An 18906-nucleotide genomic window follows, 5' to 3' on the forward strand; every position below is an offset into this window, starting at 1 on the left:
CTGCACATTTCTCAGAGTCTTGGGCTGAACTCCCAGGATGGTGTGGACAGCAGTCTGAGCGAGCCTGTCATGGTGAAGCAAGATGACTTTTACAAGGAGTCCTTTCTAGGGGATGTTCAGAGACTGACTATGGCAGACTGCATGTTCCAAATGGACCCAGCCTTGTCTTCCATCCCACACGCCCCTCTGCTCAGTGGCTTTTCCTCTCCCCATCATGAGGTGGGGTCTCAGCCCTTGCCTGGATCCCTGGGCATCCCTGGTGACAGGCTCCAAATACAGTACAGCAGCAGAGTCTCCCTGGGGACCAAGGCCAGATCATAAGAGCCTGGAGCTCCATGTGGGCATCCTGGCACACTTGTTATTAGGATGTTGCGCAAAGGTCTTTGTTTTCTTAGACTCTTTTCAGGAGTAAACTTTGGATCATGGGGACCTCTTCATCCATACCCTCTCCAGAAACATCCTTGCATCCATGGTAGAGACTTATTCTAATCCTGGAAAGTTGTCGCTGAGTCCTTTCATAAAGAGGCTTCTTGGATTGAGTCACGATTAGAATAAATATATTAATGGTGATCCCACTGGCCATTAGCAGACAGCAGATCTTTCAGATTAGAAAATGTTCTATATTTAGAACATTTCTTAGAGAGTTCTCCTTCCTAGCAGCTGCCTTCTTGGCATTCAGGGGAGGATCAAAATGAAAAGAAAACACATGGGAATGCAAGCTGGTGCAGCCACTCTGGAAAACAGTATGGAGGTTCCTCAAAAAACTGAAAAGAGAACTATGCTATGACCCAGCAATTGCGCTAGTAAGCATTTATCCACGGGATACACGTGTGCTGTTTCAAAGGGACACATGCACCCCCATGTTTATAGCAGTGCTGTTGACAATAGCCAAAGTATGGAAAGAGCCCAAATGTCCATCCATGGATGAATGGATAAAGAGGTGGTATATATATACAATGGAGTATTACTTGGTAATCAAAAAGAATGAAAATTTGCCATTTGCAACTATGTGGATGGAACTGGAGGGTATTATGCTAAGTGAAATTAGTCAGTCAGAGAAAGACAAAAATCATATGACTTCACTTATATGAGGACTTAAGAGACAAAAAGATGAACATAAGGGAAGGGAAACAAAAATAATATAAAAACAGGGAGGGGGACAAAACAGAAGAGACTCATAAATATGGAGACAAACTGAGGGTTACTGGAGGGGTTGTGGTAGGGGAGATGGGCTAAATGGGTAAGGGGCACTAAGGAATCTACTCCTGAAATCATTGTTGCACTATATGCTATTTGGATGTAAATTTTAAAAAAGAAGAAAGAAATAAGAAAAAGAAAAGAAAACACAAACCAGTATAAGGCTAGCCTTAGGGAGTCTCTTAATAAAAGAACAAAAATCAGAACAAGAATCAAAAACCAAATCTGACATCAATCCCCCTTCTTATATCCCCTTCATCCCAAGCCTCTGTCCCTGACCCTCCAGGAGATCTTTTGGATCTCTGGGCTCCTGGTCTAGAAACTTTCCCTTCAAAACCGAGCCCCAGCTCCTCAGCCAGTTCCCTTAAATACAAAAACTCCAACTCTCCCAGAAAAATCCTGAACGTCCAGCTCCTTATTTTAACTATTGTTTCTTTACAAGATTTATAGAGAGTACCTCGGCCTGGCCTCCTGGCCTGGGAAATACAGTTTGCTCCTGTAAGTGCTGAGTGTTGAGAAGTACATCTAGCAGGAGTGGCCAGGAAGGGCAGTAAAGCTCATGCTGTGGTCCGTACAATTGCTCAGAGTCTCCAGGGCTTCGTGATCAAGCTCTGCCAGTTCCAGGCATTCCTGAGCAATGTCCTCGAGGAGTGTTTCCTGCACCCCTGTCACAAAGAATTCATGTCCCCTGGACAGCAACAGACCTTTTCAATTATGAAGTCCCTTTATCTCTACACTCAGAAGATCCTACCAAAATGACAGAGAAATTTTAAAAATTAATACCTTTTTACAACCCAACTCACAGACACCTTCACTGGCTGCTAAAGGGAGTCCTTCCAGCCCATGAGTATACGGCTGTTACCAGGCAGCCAAACAGCCCCCCTCACAGGGGACACAGAGGGCCTCAGCCTCTCTCTGGCCCTCCTGGGAATGACCAGGAGAAGGCTCAATTGTTCAAGGGTTAATAGGAGCAACGGAAGAGGCCTGTTCCCCCAAAGTGAATTGGTCTACGGATGAAATATACACTCAAGAAGAAGAGCGTTTGTTAAGCATTTTATACAAACTTTAAAAAGTACACTGTATTCAATCCGGTAGCCCCAGAACATAAAATTCTTCTAATTTCTGCTTCTGTGGGAAACTTCCCCCCTGATGTTAAAAAACAGGGGCACCTGGATGGTCCAATCGGTTAAGCATCTAACTTGGGCTCATGACATGATCTCACCTTTTTTGCGTTCAGATCCCCCATTGGGCTCTATGCTGACAGCTCTGAGCTTGGAGCCTGCATCAGATTCTGTGCTTGTCTCCCTCTTCCCTGCTCGCACTCTCTCTCTCTCTCCCTCAAAAATATACAAATAAACATTTAAAATATGGTTAAAAAAAAACACCTGATAAGTCCACGATAGTGTGGTTGGTGGGAGAGGGCAAACACCAAACAAAATAATGGAGACAGCTACCTACATCTTTGAAAATAGCTCACAAGAAAGCCAACAGGAATAAAAGAAAGGAACAGAAAACAAGTCTTGCCTTACAACTTGAATCTTTGGAAAGGTGAAAGCATGATGGAGAATGACTCCAGCCCACTCTGACGTGTCCCCGTTTGCCTCCAGACAACTGCAGATGTTGCAAATAATACAGGACATTGGGGGAGAAATTGTCCTGCACTTAAGAAAAAGGAAAGTCTAAGAAACAATTTCCCCTAATCCCCGTAACCCTGAAAAAATTCATTTTTCTCCAGAGGGACAATTCCCCCTTTAAATGATGGGTCAGCCAGTACTCAGTCAATGCCAGGAACTTCCAGATAACTTTAAACAGAGACTCAGGAACTAGATTTCTTGAGTCGTAATGGTGTGACTTTCTCTCCCATCTGCTCAGAAGATTGATCTCTACCTGTCACCTGACTCTGTTCAGGCTCTCAGAGTCTCGGGGCGACCCATCTTACTGTCCGTGTCCCAGCCTAGCCCAGATTCTTCAGACCCTGTTCACACTCCCAGGCCCTGCTGCTTCCCAGATGTTAACTGGCAAACCTTCTTGGTAAAGATTTGTTATCTACATTTAATGCCAATATAAACTGCAATAAGAAAAGGCATTTTGTGTGTGTGTGGGGGGGGGGGGGGTGCCTGAGTGGCTCAATCGGTTGAGTTCCGAGTTTGGCTCACGTCATGATCTCGCGGTCTGTGAGTTCAAGCCCTGCGTCTGGCTCTGTGCTGACAGCTGGGAGCCTGGAGCCTGCTGCGGATTCTGTGTCTCCCTCTCTCTCTGCCCCTCCCCCACTCATGCTCTGTCTCTCTCTCTCTGTCAAAAATAAACATTAAAAAAAATAAAGGCATTTTTGTTTCCTCACCTTCAGGTCAAGCTCCAAGTGTCCTGCTGTCTTTACTGCAAGTTCATCCTGAGATAAATTCCTCTGAAGAGGATGGCTCTTTAAAAGATGCCCCGGGGGGGGCGCCTGGGTGGCGCAGTCGGTTAAGCGTCCGACTTCAGCCAGGTCACGATCTCGCGGTCCGTGAGTTCGAGCCCCGAGTCGGGGTCTGGGCTGATGGCTCAGAGCCTGGAGCCTGTTTCCGATTCTGTGTCTCACTCTCTCTCTGCCCCTCCCCCGTTCATGCTCTGTCTCTCTCTGTCCCAAAAGTAAATAAACGTTGAAAAAAAAAAATTAAAAGATGCCCGAGTCAGTCTTTGGGCTACACACACAGTTGAAGTTGAGTTGTTAGGAAGTGGGAGCCTGGGTGCATTTCTTGGGAGACGAACCCACCCTCGCCCTCGTGGCCCAACACCCTCCCTCTAGAGACTCAGAGCAAGTGATACCCCTGTAATAGAGTCTCTCTTGAACCACAGCATCCTTGTCTTTACCACCCGACCCTGTACCACCCCAATCTTGCCCATAAAGAAAGAAGGCAAATGCGACTCAGAGGGAAACCAAATCCATCAGTTTGTACAGGATCTAGAAGCCATAATCTCTTTCATAATTTCTCAGCACCCTGTGCCCTGCAATCCAGCTGATAATCTTCATCATTCCTGCTGATGCAACCTGGTTTACAGAAATGACCTGTGAGCAGCTTCCTTTTCAATTCCTCTGCACCCTGACTCCTGGTTTCTTGTGCCTTCACGGTTAAGGGAGACCATTCACCTGGTCTTGCATACCCCAAGGATATTTGGTGTATGCAATATTTTCCAAGTCCTTAAAGTCCAGCTAGACACTGTAACTTCTACCCAAGGCTCCCTGCTGGCACCTTTTACTCTGTAATCAAAGCAAGCCGGGAGCTCTTATGGACTTCCTCATTCTCTTAGGGGCACTAGCTGAACAAGGCAGACAGCTTATACAGCCCTACATCTAGACTCCAAGAGGTATGAACAACAGTTATCTCTTTAGTATGACATGACCTGTTTAGGACATGCCTCAGGGCATTCAAAATCTCACTCCAAATATTCTTGAATCAATTATGTTCATCCCTCTCTCCAAAATGAAAACACGGTTACATAAATCTTGAGGGGCAGCTGGCTACTGCCTCCAAAGGGTCCCTAATTTGCAATGTTTGATAAACCTTTGTATGCTCTTCTCGCAGATATCAATGGACTTTAGAGGCATTAACTTCCTTTGAAGCCTTAAAACTGGCTCTGTCCACACCCCAGCTCTTAGCTTACGTAACTTTGACAAGCCCTTTCATTTATACTGAATGAAAGGCATGGTGTTGCTGCATGCTTTCTGGGACAGCCTTTTGCCAATCAGATATAGCCAGGAGCACATTTCTCATGCCCATCAGACGCTGTGGCATCAGGTATGTCCCCATGCTTTTCTGCGGTGGCCACAGCTGCCGCCTGATGGACAAAGCCAGCACTCTGACGTTAAGCTCCCCTATTCACCTGTGTGTCCCCACGTGGTGCCTGCTGTCTTACAAGTTCATAAATCATAGCACCTCTCTACAACATGACAGACCCGTTACAAACAAGCGCTTTTAACTAACCCTCTGTCATCTTATTTCCGTTGCTAAAAGGCTTATAATTGCTGACATATTACAACTATTCACCCTCCTTCTAAAACCATCATTGTTCACTGTTCAGCGCATACTAAGACAGCTGATGTTGCATCTTTAGAAAATGATAGGGTTGGCAGAGCTGTAAGTATGCACCCCAAACAGGCCCCCTTGTTCTTTCTCCACCCAGTTGTGAACACTGCCTTTATCCCTAACTGACAGTATTCATTACCCGGCAAATGCCCCACAGTCTACAAAGGACAGTCAGATACAAAAAGGTGTCAAACAACTATCAGATGGATTATACAGTGGGCCAAATGGACTTCCTAGAGCACCCTTTCTTTTGACCCTGTGGCTTATCCTTACCACCCCCCAAATTGGACACAAAGATAATGAAGGACCAAAAAGACAGTTGGATTTGCCCAGGCATCCACAACATTCCTGACCAAATGATTTCCCAGTGAATGATTTGTAAATCCCGGGAAATCTCTGGAAGAAATCAGCACACCCCAGGAAGGCTTCCTAGGCCCACCTGCCCTCTGTGGTTGTATAGATGGATTTGATAGATTTGCCCCCAAGCCCTGTGCTATTCTCACTGTTTGGTCACTGTCTGCATGCTCAGCAGATGGGCTGATGCTCTCTGACTAGATGTGGCACTGCCACAGCAGGCAATAAAGAAACTAACACCTCCATTTCTCCTTATGGAGAAATGTCATTCCTTATGGTTTGAATCAGACAAGAAATTCTTTTTACAGAAGGTGTAATCCACCTGCTTGCAAAATCTCTGGGGGTACACATTAAAATTTCATACCATATATTATCTTCAATTATCAAGGCAAATGGAACATTAAAATCTAGACATAAGATGGATTGTAAGATAAACATCAAGAAATTAACCATGAAAGGCCAAACACTTTGCTCCTGAGCCTTATTAGGATCCAGAATACTTCAAACAGGGGACACGGACTGACCCCTTTTGAAAGAGTGTTTGGTTGTCAAAGCCTACTGGCATCTCTAAATCTTCCATCCATGGCTGGACAATGTGATGCTATGACTAACTCGAGATGAGGACTCTCTAGTACACCTAAAGCACCTTGCCAACAGAAAAAGAGGCACGGCCTCCACCAACTGGTGAGGCTGGCCACATCTGTCCACCAGAAGACCAGGTGGACCTCAAGATCTTTGGAAGAAGACATGTGCAGTCACCTCACTGGGAAGGACCTTATGAAGTGCTGCTCACCAGCTACACCACCATCTGAACAGAAGAAAAACCCTCCTGAATTCTTGGAAGCCATGTCAAAATCAATTTTATTTCAGAACGAGTTTTAATATCAGAAGTACACTGATGCAACATTAGAACTTAGGATTTCTCTGTTAAAAAGGACAAAACATTTTCTTAAGAGTGTTAGTTTGGGGCACCTGGGTGGCTCAGTCAGTTAAGCATACGACTTTGGCTCAGGTCACGATCTCATGGTTCGTGGGTTTGGGCCCCACGTCGGGTTCTGTGCTGACAGCTTAGAGCCTGGAGCCTGCCTCACATTCTGTGTCTCCCTCTCTCCCTGTCCCTTCCCTGCTCATGCTCTGCGTGTCTCTCCCTCTCTCTCAAAAATAAATAAACATTAAAAAAATGTTTTAAAAAGAGTCTCAGTTTGCTTCTTACAAAAAATTATAAACAAAGATTTTTCTTCTCTTTAATGGCCAATGGTCTAAAAATACAAATTTTCTATGCTTTGTCTTTATCAGATTATTCAAGAAAACTGAGTCTTAATATTAAAAGAGCTAAAGTTTGTTCACTATTGTATAACCTGCAGCATTTGCCTTTAAAATCTTTTATCCTTGGCCCTCCTATCTCAAGGCGTCATCATGAGAGTGACATCTTCCTTACACTCTGCATGGAATCATTGATATGCATCCCCATGATGCCCAGGGAAGACAAGGTGACCCGGAAGTCCAAGTACTTCTTTTTTTTTTTTTTTTTGGGTGGTTTTATTTTTTTTATTTTTTTTTTATATATATGAAATTTATTGACAAATTGGTTTCCATACAACACCCAGTGCTCATCCCAAAAGGTGCCCTCCTCAATACCCATCACCCACCCTCCCCTCCCTCCCACCCCCCATCAACCCTCAGTTTGTTCTCAGTTTTTAACAGTCTCTTATGCTTTGGCTCTCTCCCACTCTAACCTCTTTTTTTTTTTTTTCCTTCCCCTCCCCCATGGGTTTCTGTTAAGTTTCTCAGGATCCACATAAGAGTGAAACCATATGGTATCTGTCTTTCTCTGTATGGCTTATTTCACTTAGCATTACACTCTCCAGTTCCATCCACGTTGCTACAAAAGGCCATATTTCATTTTTTCTCATTGCCACGTAGTATTCCATTGTGTATATAAACCACAATTTCTTTATCCATTCATCAGTTGATGGACATTTAGGCTCTTTCCATAATTTGGCTATTGTTGAGAGTGCTGCTATGAACATTGGGGTACAAGTGCCCCTATGCATCAGTACTCTTGTATCCCTTGGATAAATTCCTAGCAGTGCTATTGCTGGGTCATAGGGTAGGTCTATTTTTAATTTTCTGAGGAACCTCCACACTGCTTTCCAGAGCGGCTGCACCAATTTGCATTCCCACCAACAGTGCAAGAGGGTTCCCGTTTCTCCACATCCTCTCCAGCATCTATAGTCTCCTGATTTGTTCATTTTGGCCACTCTGACTGGCGTGAGGTGATACCTGAGTGTGGTTTTGATTTGTATTTCCCTGATAAAGAGCGACGCTGAACATCTTTTCACGTGCCTGTTGGCCATCTGGATGTCTTCTTTAGAGAAGTGTCTATTCATGTTTTCTGCCCATTTCTTCACTGGGTTATTTGTTTTTCGGGTGTGGAGTTTGGTGAGCTCTTTATAGATTTTAGATACTAGCCCTTTGTCCGGTATGTCATTTGCTCCAAGTACTTCTTTAAGATCATCCATCTTTTGGACGATCATCCTTCATTGTGGGAGCAGACAACGTGGGTTCCAGGAAGACGCAGTAGGCCCGCATGTGTTTGCATGGGAACGCTGTGGTGCTGCTGTGGCATGATCCCCATGATGTATGAGGTCATCTGCGGGCATCTGGAGAACAACCAGCTCTGGAGAAACTGTTGCCTCATATCTGGGTGAATGTGGGCTTTGTGCTCACCAAGGAGGACCTCAGCGAGATCAGGGACATGCTTCTGGCTAAGGTGCCAGCTGCCGCCATGGTGGTGCCATAGCCCCATGTGAAGTCACTAGCCCAGAACACTTGTCTGGGACCAAAGAAGACCTTCTTCTCCCAGGCTTTAGCCATCACCACTAAAATGTCCAGGGGCACCACTGAAATCCTGAGTGATGTGCAGCTGATTAAGACTGGAGACAAAGCGTGGGCCAGCGAGGCCACACAGCTGAATGTGCTGAGAAACTCCCCCTTCTCCTTTGGGATGATCACCAGCAGGTGTTTGACAATGGCAGCATCTACAACCGTGAAGTGCTTGACATCACAGAGGAAACTACATTCTCACTTCCTGGAGGGCGTCCGCAGTGTTGCCAGTGTCTCTCTGCAGATAGGTCACCTGATTGTTGCCTCACTGCCCCATCCTACCATCAATGGACACAAGCAGGTTCTGGCTTTGTCTGCATGGACTGGTTACAGCTTCCCACTTGCTGAAGCCATCACCACCACTGCTGTACCTGCTGCTGCCCTCAGCCCTGGCCATAGTTGAAGCAAAGAAAGAGTCAGATGAGTTGCATGAGGATATGGGACTTGTCTCTTGATTAATCACCGAAAAGCAACCAATTCAGCCCATTTTATTTGTGGAACAAGGGAATAAAGGCTCACTTCTCTTCAAAAAGGAATCTTTTATTGTCACTTGGGTTGAATAGTTAAATATTGTTGCATAATGATCTGTGATCCTATTTAATCAAATGTTCAAATATTTTGATTTTTTGTAACACACACTTTCCAAAATCAAATTCTAAAATGAAGTATTTTGACCACAATGCAATTAAAATATTCCAGAGGATCCATGGAACGTTTTCAAGAGATTTGGTCTGTTTATAAAAGGAAGATATTACACAAATTAGGCTTATTTCTTATGTTAAATTACATAGGAAGCAATGTCAAATAACGGATACTAACACCCCTAGATTATATTTATGTAGAAATATGTTAGGAAAATAAGTGTTTTAGAAATTGTATGCAACTCCTAGAAATCTGATATGTCCTGAGATGTTTCTGTCGTGTGTCACAGAAACCACCAATTTTTTGTCAGCAGCCTTGTCATGATCTCTCATTAGATCTTTAACCTTGGACATTTTAAGTCTTTTATCATTTATAGACAGTTAGACTTTTACTCAAATGCTTTTATGAAAGCTTCTGCAAATGTGTTTCATCTGCAATGAGACCGATGGAAGGAACTCTTGCGTACAGATTTCTGATAACCTCAAGATCATAAAGCTGAACTGGGTAAGAATTTCCAGAATGAATGGAAGATATGGATTCAAGCAGAAGAAGAATTAATAACATGAGACTGGATGAACAGAGGATGATTATCATTTTTATATATATTTTTGAAGCATTTCTGATCTTTAAATGTTTTTTCCAGTATTAAAAAAACTGTTTTAGGCTAACTTGAAAAAAGCAGCCGTTTGATAAAACATGCCTTTGTGAAAAGACTGGGACACTTATCTTTTTCTCCCTACCTGATCTGTCCAGAATTCAAAAACTTTCAGTGAGTATTCTCATATGTTCATGACAATATGTTAATTTGCATAAGGTGAAAAAGGATCTGCTCTCCTTGTAACAGGACACATTTGGAAACTCTGGTTACATCACCAAGGCTTTGACAGAAATGTCATATTCAAGCGGGGACTTGCACAAACACAGATATGACCAGACTGCTTGAAGGAACTCAGGCAGACTTTATGGAGCCAATAAAGCCCATTGGAAAAACAGCCTGATACTTATATCTGAGTCTTTAAGCAAAGCAGGCAGTTTTTATACATTGTGACAAAGAGACAACAAATTCATGATGAATTAACAGGATGAAGAAAACAGATGTTTGGGACTGTTAATTAGTAAAAAATCCTAAGAAACTTTTTCTCATAAGCTATGCTTTACAGCAGTTTCATCATCAGGCCAAGTTAAAAAAAAAAAAAAAAAAGCAATGATTACACTTTGCAAACAAATTGGTCTTAATTTGGCTGTCCTTGGTAAAAATGAGGGTGATTATAGAAAGAAACATCATGTTTCAATAACACACCATTGTGGATATTACAGTCTAATAGAGTTCACTATGAACTGGACGAGATCCTAATTTCTTCTAGTTTCCTCTGAAGCCTGGCCACAATCTCCAAACTACTATTTTCCACTTTTTTTCTATCCTTTTGACTTGGAATCACTGGATACCCAAAACTCCCCTTTTCCTGAAGCCCTGCAAATGGAATATGAACAACTTGATGTAACCTTCTGAGAAATCACTGCAAAACTCATATGTAGACAATCTTCATGCCGGTTCCTCTATGAGCCTCTCAGAAAGTCTGTCAGCCTGCCACTACCTACCTACCTTATCTGCCTAAAGATGCTTTAAGCCCAGCATCTAGAGATTCTTTCAACTGGCTATCCTTGGAACTCAGAAACTGGTTTATAACTGGATCCTTTTATTAAGAAACATTATCTTTCTTGTACTGCCATAGAATTTCTTCTTCTTTATTACCTGATTGTTTGAAGCAGAGGCCTCCCTCTAGGAAGATACCTGCATTGCCTCTTCCCAAAATGAATTTGACTGAACTGACTCATTGTCAGAACAAAGAGACTGGATTAAGGAGATAAAACTATCAGCTCAACTTTGAATGCGTGAATCTTCCAAGAAAGTTGCAGAGGAAGGAACCACCTAAAAATGTGGACCAAAAATCTGGGCTTTCTTGGCTGAGTGACAAAACCAAGCTTTGTAGTTGCCAGAGCCAATCAGAAGACCCTGGAATCAGCTATTTTGAAACGTGTGCTGCTCTCAAAGACTGACAGGACTACAAGAAAAATGGAGATGTATGAACATTAACACTGTCAATTAACACTCCAGACTTTGAAAAGTACAGGTTTCAACCTCACCTTGTCTATAAACCATATTGTTTTTTTTTTTCTTTTTGAGAGACTGAGAGAGGGCCCAAGTGAATGAAGGGCAGAGATGGACAGAGAACGAGAGAGGGAGAGAGAGAGACAGGAGGCTAACTTGAAAGGGGCTCGAACTCACGTGATATGTGACTCAGCCTCATCAACTGTGAGGTCATGACCTGAGCTGAAGTCAGATGCTTAAGGACTGAGCCACCCAAGTGCCCTTCTCCTTTATTTCATGTGTCAACAAAGCATATAAAGGGCTCCCACCTAAATGGTCAGAACCATATGGACTTGGATACCTGGCTTTTCTGTCACTGTGCTTAGTGACAGCATTTGTTCATAAAATTGTGTCACACCCACATGCCTGTTGAGGAATCATAGAAAATCGGATGATACATCAGAATTCCAGGTTCTCTTCAGCATTAAAGATCTTATTCCCAAGTTTCAGAGATGGTGAATTAGAAAAGGCAATCCTAAATCTGTCTATGATAATGGAACAAGGAGGGTTCAATACCACTATGCATGCTTTGAAAACACTCCAGTCAGAAGGTAACAGCTTAGCCTCTGGGGGTCTCCAAAGTCATCATGTTCTAGATACCGTGACTGCCCAGCAGGGGGAGCTCGTGCAATCATCAGTGGAAAATGTTGCTTTTTATCTAACCCAAATGAGGCACATAATATCTAACTTAAATCTACTTTAAAAAAGGAATTAATATTTTCCACCAAATAAATGAAACACATTTATTTGAGCAGATCTATTTCCAGGATTGTGGGACTCATTTCATGAGGTGTGGGGAAATGCGTTCTCTTCTATTTATTCATCCTCTTGCCTTCTTTTTTCCAAATGTTTTGAGCATAAATGACACACGATGTTACCGTAGTTTCAGGTGTACAACATAGTAACTTGCCAACTGTATACATTATGTTGTGCTCACCACAAGTGTAGCTACCCCCACCCTACATTGCTATTAAAATACCGTTGACTATATTCCCTATGCTGTGCCCTTGATTCCTGTGACTGATTCATTCCATACTGGAAGCCTGTACCCCACACCCTCGTTCACCCATTCATTCATCCTCATGGTGATCTATGCTTTTCTTATTCTTTGTAGATTTCTTACTGCTCAATCCAAACTGGACTTCTCTCTCCACAGTCATCTGCTCAGCTATTTATTATATAAACTTCCAGAGGAGTTTCAGAGGAAGAAACTCTGAGCCCCAGGGAGGCCACCCCAAAATGTGCCACCATGGCATATTGACTATCTTGAGTTGAAGCTACTTGGGATGCAACCAGTGCAAGAACACCCAGGCTGTCACATGCCCCTCCTGAAAGCAGGAAATGAGTGGCCCATATGAAAGGTCCCCTCCATGTGCTACGAGGTAGAGACATCCTTATCAGCAGAGATGGGGCTTCCAAGCTGAGAAAGCTTGTAGAAACCAACCTTGTTACTTTTTTACTCATCTACAACCTCAGCCCAGATTCCACTTAGAATTCCTGCAATTTAAAACTCCCACACACCTTTTTTCTTTTTCCTGTCAATTCCTCACAAATTATTGTCTTTGTCTAAAATATATAAGACTGCCAAAAACAAAAAACAAAAAAAACCCTGCCCAACTTGATCATTTTTGGGGCGGGGGGGGGGCGGGGGGGGTTGGTGTTCAAACTCATTACTGGGCCTCCCTGCCTAGTAATAAAATTTTGAGGCTTTTTTTCTCCCATTGACCCATTTCATCTCAATTAAATTCTTAAACCACTTGGAAATCAGGAAGGAAATTAGGAGGAATACTGGAGGAAATAAACCTTTGCATTTTTTACTATAAAGTAGTTTATGTATTAAAAACAGAATCACACCTCAGCATATGACAGTAAATTTTATTTTAAAAGGTAAAACTTTCATGCAACCTTTTAAAACATGAAATTCAAAAGTTATTAAGCAAGTTAACCAAACACCACTGATTAGAGCAGGGATTAAAGAAGTAGTTTCGTCACTAGTGTGAACGGTCACAGAAACCAATCACAACTTGGATCTTCGGTGATTCAAGTGTTTTATCCCGCACAATAAGATGTGATCGACTTTAAAATAAAATCCATTTTCTGTATATTCTGTTGCCAATCAAGGCTTTCTTTATCACCATGATCTTACACGATAGGAAAGCTAGCCATGGTGGCGATTCCACAGTGGTTGTCCCGGTCTTTGGCCATTTTTATGTAGCCGTCCATGCCCCAGTCAGCGCCCCAGCTGAAAAAAGACAGGGTTTTCCAATTGTTACAAATGGTAAAACACGTTTATCTTTATGAATAATAACACTCGATACTGAGCAGTGCAGCAGAGACCAGGACAGATTCAGGAAGAATCGGGAGAGGCCGTTCTTGTTCATGGTTGAGTTCTAACCCAGCACAGAATTCTATCTCCAGACCTTTCACAAAACTGCAATGTGAGCAGGAAAATTTTGGGACCCAGATGTGTTATAGAAATTTTTTAAAATTCCAATTTAGAAATACAGTGGTACCAAAACTATATCAGGACCCTAGCAAGCTTGAGACAGTATCTTAATGTCGTCATCATATGACTATGTCTGTGCTCCCCCCTTGATGGGGTAAACGCTGCTGGGATTTCAGAAGTGTGCTCAAGGGTTGGGGGACCTGCGTCCAAACACTGGTTCCAAAAAACATTCCCTTTTCAAATTCAAAAGTACGTATTCCTCGATTTTCATACCTGTTCTTGACAAACCAATATTTTTGGTTATCGGATTCTTTTCCTTGAAAGCCATAGCCAACCACCAGAACACCGTGATTCAGGTCTTCACTGCTGCACTTTGGATCATAATAAATGCCTGGGGAGTAATATTCAGTGCTGAGGTGAGGATTCCCACGTGACATGTGATAGTAACCCAGCCTATCAACCACAGTAGGGGAGGCATTTCAAAATTCAGTTGTGATATTGATATGAATTCAGATGAGATTTAAAAGTCATATATTTTTGTTTAGCAGGAAGGGGTGGGGATTTAGGCCCTCATCTCACACCAGGAGAAATACTAACTGTCACAATCCCTTTTGAAAATAATAGTCAAGGGGCATTAAAAAAATCACCCGCCAAAACCTTATTATTCTACTTGTAGGATGTCAACCTAGGGAAACAGCAGAGAACATAAAATTACTTGAGCCAAGAGCTACTTTCCACTGTTAATTTCAGTAGCAAAATTCTTTAAAAGTTATCAAGGTCTAATATTTAGAAAAAAGTATGGGGCGCCTGGGTGGCTTGGTCGGTTAAGTGTCCGACTTCGGCTCAGGTCATGATCTCACGGTCCGTGAGTTCAAGCCCCACGTCGGGCTCTGTGCTGACAGCTCAGAGCCTGGAGCCTGTTTCAGATTCTGTGTCCCCCTCCCCTGTTCATGCTCTGTCTCTCTCTGTCTCAAAAATAAATAAACGTTAAAAAAAAATTTAATATTTAGAAAAAAGTAAAGTAAGCCATACCAATCAAATTATGTAGCCATTTAAATATATTTATGATATACTTATCCTCATGGGGATATGTCAAGTCATGGCATATGGAAAGAGCAGGCATAAATATTACATGTACAAAATGAGCGACTATGTTATGTCCACACACCCCTAAATTCTACATTGAGTTGTACATACCAAAGTGTCACTCTTGCTGTTTCTTAGGGTGGTTTTCCAATTTTTCTACCTAAATTTCTACTTCGACAAATGCTTACCTTCTTTATAGAAGCGGAAGGTATCCAGGCTAGCATCTATAGCAGCCGAGATGGGCCCCATATTTGCCACTGCCATCATAAGGGCCTCCTCCTGCTGAGGGATGTTCTCGAAGGCGGTGACATTGGCAGCAGAATGCTCAGGCCTGTATTTGCAGGGTCCATCCTTTGAATGGTAAGGGAAAAGAAACTTGATTACAACCATCCACTTCCTGGGGAACACGACTTCAAGGCAGCTTACAGGTAAAAGATTTCCAAGTCAAGTTTTTTGTGAAGCAACCCAGGAGGTGAAAGGGCATTTATTGTTTTGAAATTGAAAAACTAACTGGTGTGAGGGGCCCTGGGTGGCTCAGTCGGTTAAGTATCCAACTCTTGATTTCGGCTCAGGTCATGATCTCACAGTTGTGAGATGAAGTCCCGTGCTCTGCATGGAGCATGGAGCCTGCTTGGGATTCTCTCCCTCTCCCTCTCTCTCTCTCTGTACCCCTTCCCCTTTCATGCTCTGTCTTTCTCGCTCTCAAAATTAATTAATAAATAAACTTAAAAAAAAAAAAGCAAAGCTAATTGGTCTGGATTCAGTGAAACACTCGTGGTCTACCTGTCCATAAGAAGTTTTTCACCTTGGAGAAATCTGTACCCTATATAGAAAGGTATGCATATCTCCATGTGATGTAGAAATAAAAACAGCTATGTGGTAACCATCTAAGCAGAGAACTATGCCAGGCTAATACCGTTTAATGACAGTCCTGACAGGCTGCAGATAGAGAGTCTACAATTGGAAATGTGAATGTTAAACATGGTGTCTGTTTTCTTCAAAAGCATTCAGCTCTAAGGGCAGAGCTGGAATGGTGACAAGTGAGGAGCTCCACTCACTCTTGCAACATATGGATAGGATTCCTCTGTGTCCAGGCCTCCATTGTTCTTAACATACTGGAAGGCATTGCTCATTAGACCACCATTGCAGCCTTCATTGCCTTGAGGCCAAGAGCAGTCCAGGAGGTTCTGCACACTCAAGGAAACACGTTTGCCAGTTTTCCGGAACATCTGTCCTTCAAGGGCACCAGTTGCACTAAAAGCCCAGCCAGAAGCACACCGACCCTGGAAACAAATTATAAAGGTCTCAGTCTACAAAACCAATAGCAAGACTGACAACAGTCTATTGATCTGAAGACTCTTTTAAAATATAGCAAAAATGGTATATGGTTTCCACAGCAGGAAACCATAGCAAGGGGGACACTTTCTTTTTGGCTTTCATCTTGGAGAGAGACCTGATGATTAGTCATCCTTGATACTCACAGGACTTATAGCAGGTGTCTGTCTCCTGTCCACAGGTACATAGATATCAGCAAAGAAAGGTATTTTAAACATTTTCCCTTTCTCATCCTTCTCGATTTTAAGGCCATTCATCATGTGTCTGAATTCTTCATTGGTCTTCAAGGAAAAGAAAGTAGAATGTTGACAAGCATAAGATTTTTTTGGCAAAGTACTGAGGAGAGAGAGAACAAAACATTCAGCAATCCGTGCCACACTCACCATGTCACCAAAGCCATTCATTGCCATCGTGAAGCTGTGTTTCCCTTGGCTTTGTTCTCGATTGTGCTGTTCAATCATTTTCATATTCTTCTCCCACACTGCTTTCCTCCAGCCCTCATTCTAGAGGCAAACATATGACTTATCATCTTTATTTCTATTTAAAACCTACTGACCTGCACCTGACCACCTGACCACCTGACCTGTGGATGTGCTCACAGAGGGGAGGAGAAATCACAGCCAGGGATGGCTTGATGCTTCTGGGAGCTGTTCTCCAGCAACCACACAGCAAGACATATGCCCACACTGCGCACAGTCACGGTGCCCTGCTTACTGCCTTAGGAAGAGCAGCCTCAAGATGCTACTCTGTGCTACGAACTACCACCAGCACGGACATTCTCTTTGGGTCCCCTGGATAGTTTGGATGTTACCAACCATTCCATATTGCTTCCCATGTGTTGCCTTCCAGTGAATCCATTGTGCATCTAAACTTTGATCAAGCTCTATAGTAGCTGAGGCTATTCCCAAGCAAAGGGCGATCAGGAAGACAAAAGGATACATGTTTCAAAACCTAGGAAGGAAAAAGAAATAAGTATCTGATTAGACTTATCTGTCTAAAAATCCATCCTCCTTTCTTCTAGATGTTAAAATCACTATGATGGAGTAAAATCATTGAATTTATTCTCCCAAGTACTTACCCAAAGATTATACCAGCCCCACCAGGTTGCTCACCTGATCATGTAGCTGTGCAGATGCCGTCAGAAGGTGTAGTCCCAGGGATCTCTGATGTTGGGCAGTGGCTTTAAGGCCACCCATCTAAAGCCCTGGGGTTTGGCCTCACTGGCCCTGCCCACACCAGCCGGGCACACTGTGATCTTGTTTGTTTTGCTTTTGTTTTCCAAGCTGATGGCTTCTATTCTGAAGTTTTCTTGATGATTATATCTTGTTTTTAGCAGAACAAAAACTTCTAGACAATCATGTGGACTCATGTCCCCCCTCAAATCATCCTTAATTGGTTTGACTAAAACAATGAGCTCACAGTGGTCCAGCTGACAAAAACAAGTATACGCATATTCAGCAAGGAAAAAGATGTCCACCTCCAGTTAATTGATGTCATTATAAGATGGGGAGGACATGTGTCATAAAGGCACATTGGAATACAGTTAGTGATCAGATGCTATCAACTGTGGGTCTAACATTGTGATAACTATATTTTTTAGACGTTTTTCTCACAACTCAGGTCAGATAAGTGTATTTTCATTTTATAGATAAAGAAGAGAGACAAGAGAAATTTTGTCACCCATTCAAAAGAATAAAGCCAAAGTCAGCTCACTGACGAGTTTTAACTGTAAAAGTATGTTGAAGGTGGCCATTCTGAATGGAGGCAAAAGACAGCAGCACAGGCATCCACAGAGATACTGCCACTTCAGTTCCAGACCACTGCAATAAGGCAATATCACAATGAAGTGAGTCAAATGAACTTTTTGGTTTCCCAGTGCATATAAAAGTCATGTTGACACTACACTATATAGTCTATTAAATGTGCAATAGTATTTATGATCTTTTTTTTTTTTCAACGTTTATTTATTTTTGGGACAGAGAGAGACAGAGCATGAACGGGGGAGGGGCAGAGAGAGAGGGAGACACAGAATCGGAAACAGGCTCCAGGCTCCGAGCCATCAGCCCAGAGCCTGACGCGGGGCTCGAACTCCCGGACCGCGAGATCGTGACCTGGCTGAAGTCGGACGCTTAACCGACTGCGCCACCCAGGCGCCCCTTTATGATCTTTAAAAAAATGTACAGATGTTAATTAAAAAATACTTCATTGCTACAAAGTGCTACCCATCATCTGAGCTTTCAGCAAGTGTGACCTTTCTGCTGGTGGAGGGTCTTGTTTCAATGTTGATGGCTGCTGACTGGTCAGGGTGGTGGATGCTAAAGGTTGGGGTGGCAGAGGCAGTTTCTTAAAATAAGATGACAATGAAGTTTGCTGCAATTGACTCTTTTCTCACGAATGACTCCTCTGCCACACGCAATGCTGTTTGTTAGCACTTTACCCACTGTAAAACTTCTTTCAATTTTAGAGTCAGTCCTCTCAAACCCTATCTCTGCTTTATCAACTCAAGATATGTAATATCCTAAATCTTGTGTTGCCATTTCAACAATCTTTACAGCATCTTCACCAGGAGGTCAAGATGCTTTTCCATCTCAAGAAACCATGTTCTTTGTTCATCTATAAGAAGCAACTCCTCATCCGTTCAAGTTCTACCATGAGACTGAAGCCTTTGAGTCCCATTTCCAGGCTCCACTTCTAATCCTAGTTCCCTTGCTCATTCCACTCCGCCTGCAGTGTCTTCCTCCCACTGG

At 42.9% G+C, this 18906-nt stretch overlaps 1 protein-coding gene and 1 pseudogene across 5 annotated transcripts in view; one reads left to right on the forward strand and one right to left on the reverse strand.

The window, feature by feature from the left end:
• The first annotated feature begins 4880 nt into the window (after nt 1–4880).
• Nucleotides 4881–9175, forward strand: LOC115499070 (annotated as a pseudogene).
• Nucleotides 9176–13434: 4259 nt separating this feature from the next.
• Nucleotides 13435–18906, reverse strand: part of LOC115499503 (cathepsin L1-like) — a 56260-nt gene continuing 50788 nt past the window's right edge. The window contains exons 1-7 of one of the 5 annotated variants that reach the window (XM_030293515.1): nt 16975–17100; nt 16543–16662; nt 16306–16440; nt 15883–16107; nt 15013–15175; nt 14012–14129; nt 13435–13534 (exon numbers count right to left, since the gene is read on the reverse strand). In XM_030293515.1, coding sequence (XP_030149375.1) covers nt 13435–13534; nt 14012–14129; nt 15013–15175; nt 15883–16107; nt 16306–16440; nt 16543–16662; nt 16975–17100 — 987 coding nt within the window. Of the gene's footprint in view, nt 13535–14011; nt 14130–15012; nt 15176–15882; nt 16135–16305; nt 16441–16542; nt 16663–16974; nt 17101–18906 lie in introns of those variants that run through there. The other 4 variants (XM_030293513.1, XM_030293511.1, XM_030293512.1 and 1 more) reach the window with 4 other exon arrangements.

This window comes from Lynx canadensis, chromosome D4 (genome assembly GCF_007474595.2).
Source record: "Lynx canadensis isolate LIC74 chromosome D4, mLynCan4.pri.v2, whole genome shotgun sequence".
In the NCBI taxonomy this organism is placed as follows: Eukaryota; Metazoa; Chordata; class Mammalia; order Carnivora; family Felidae; genus Lynx; species Lynx canadensis.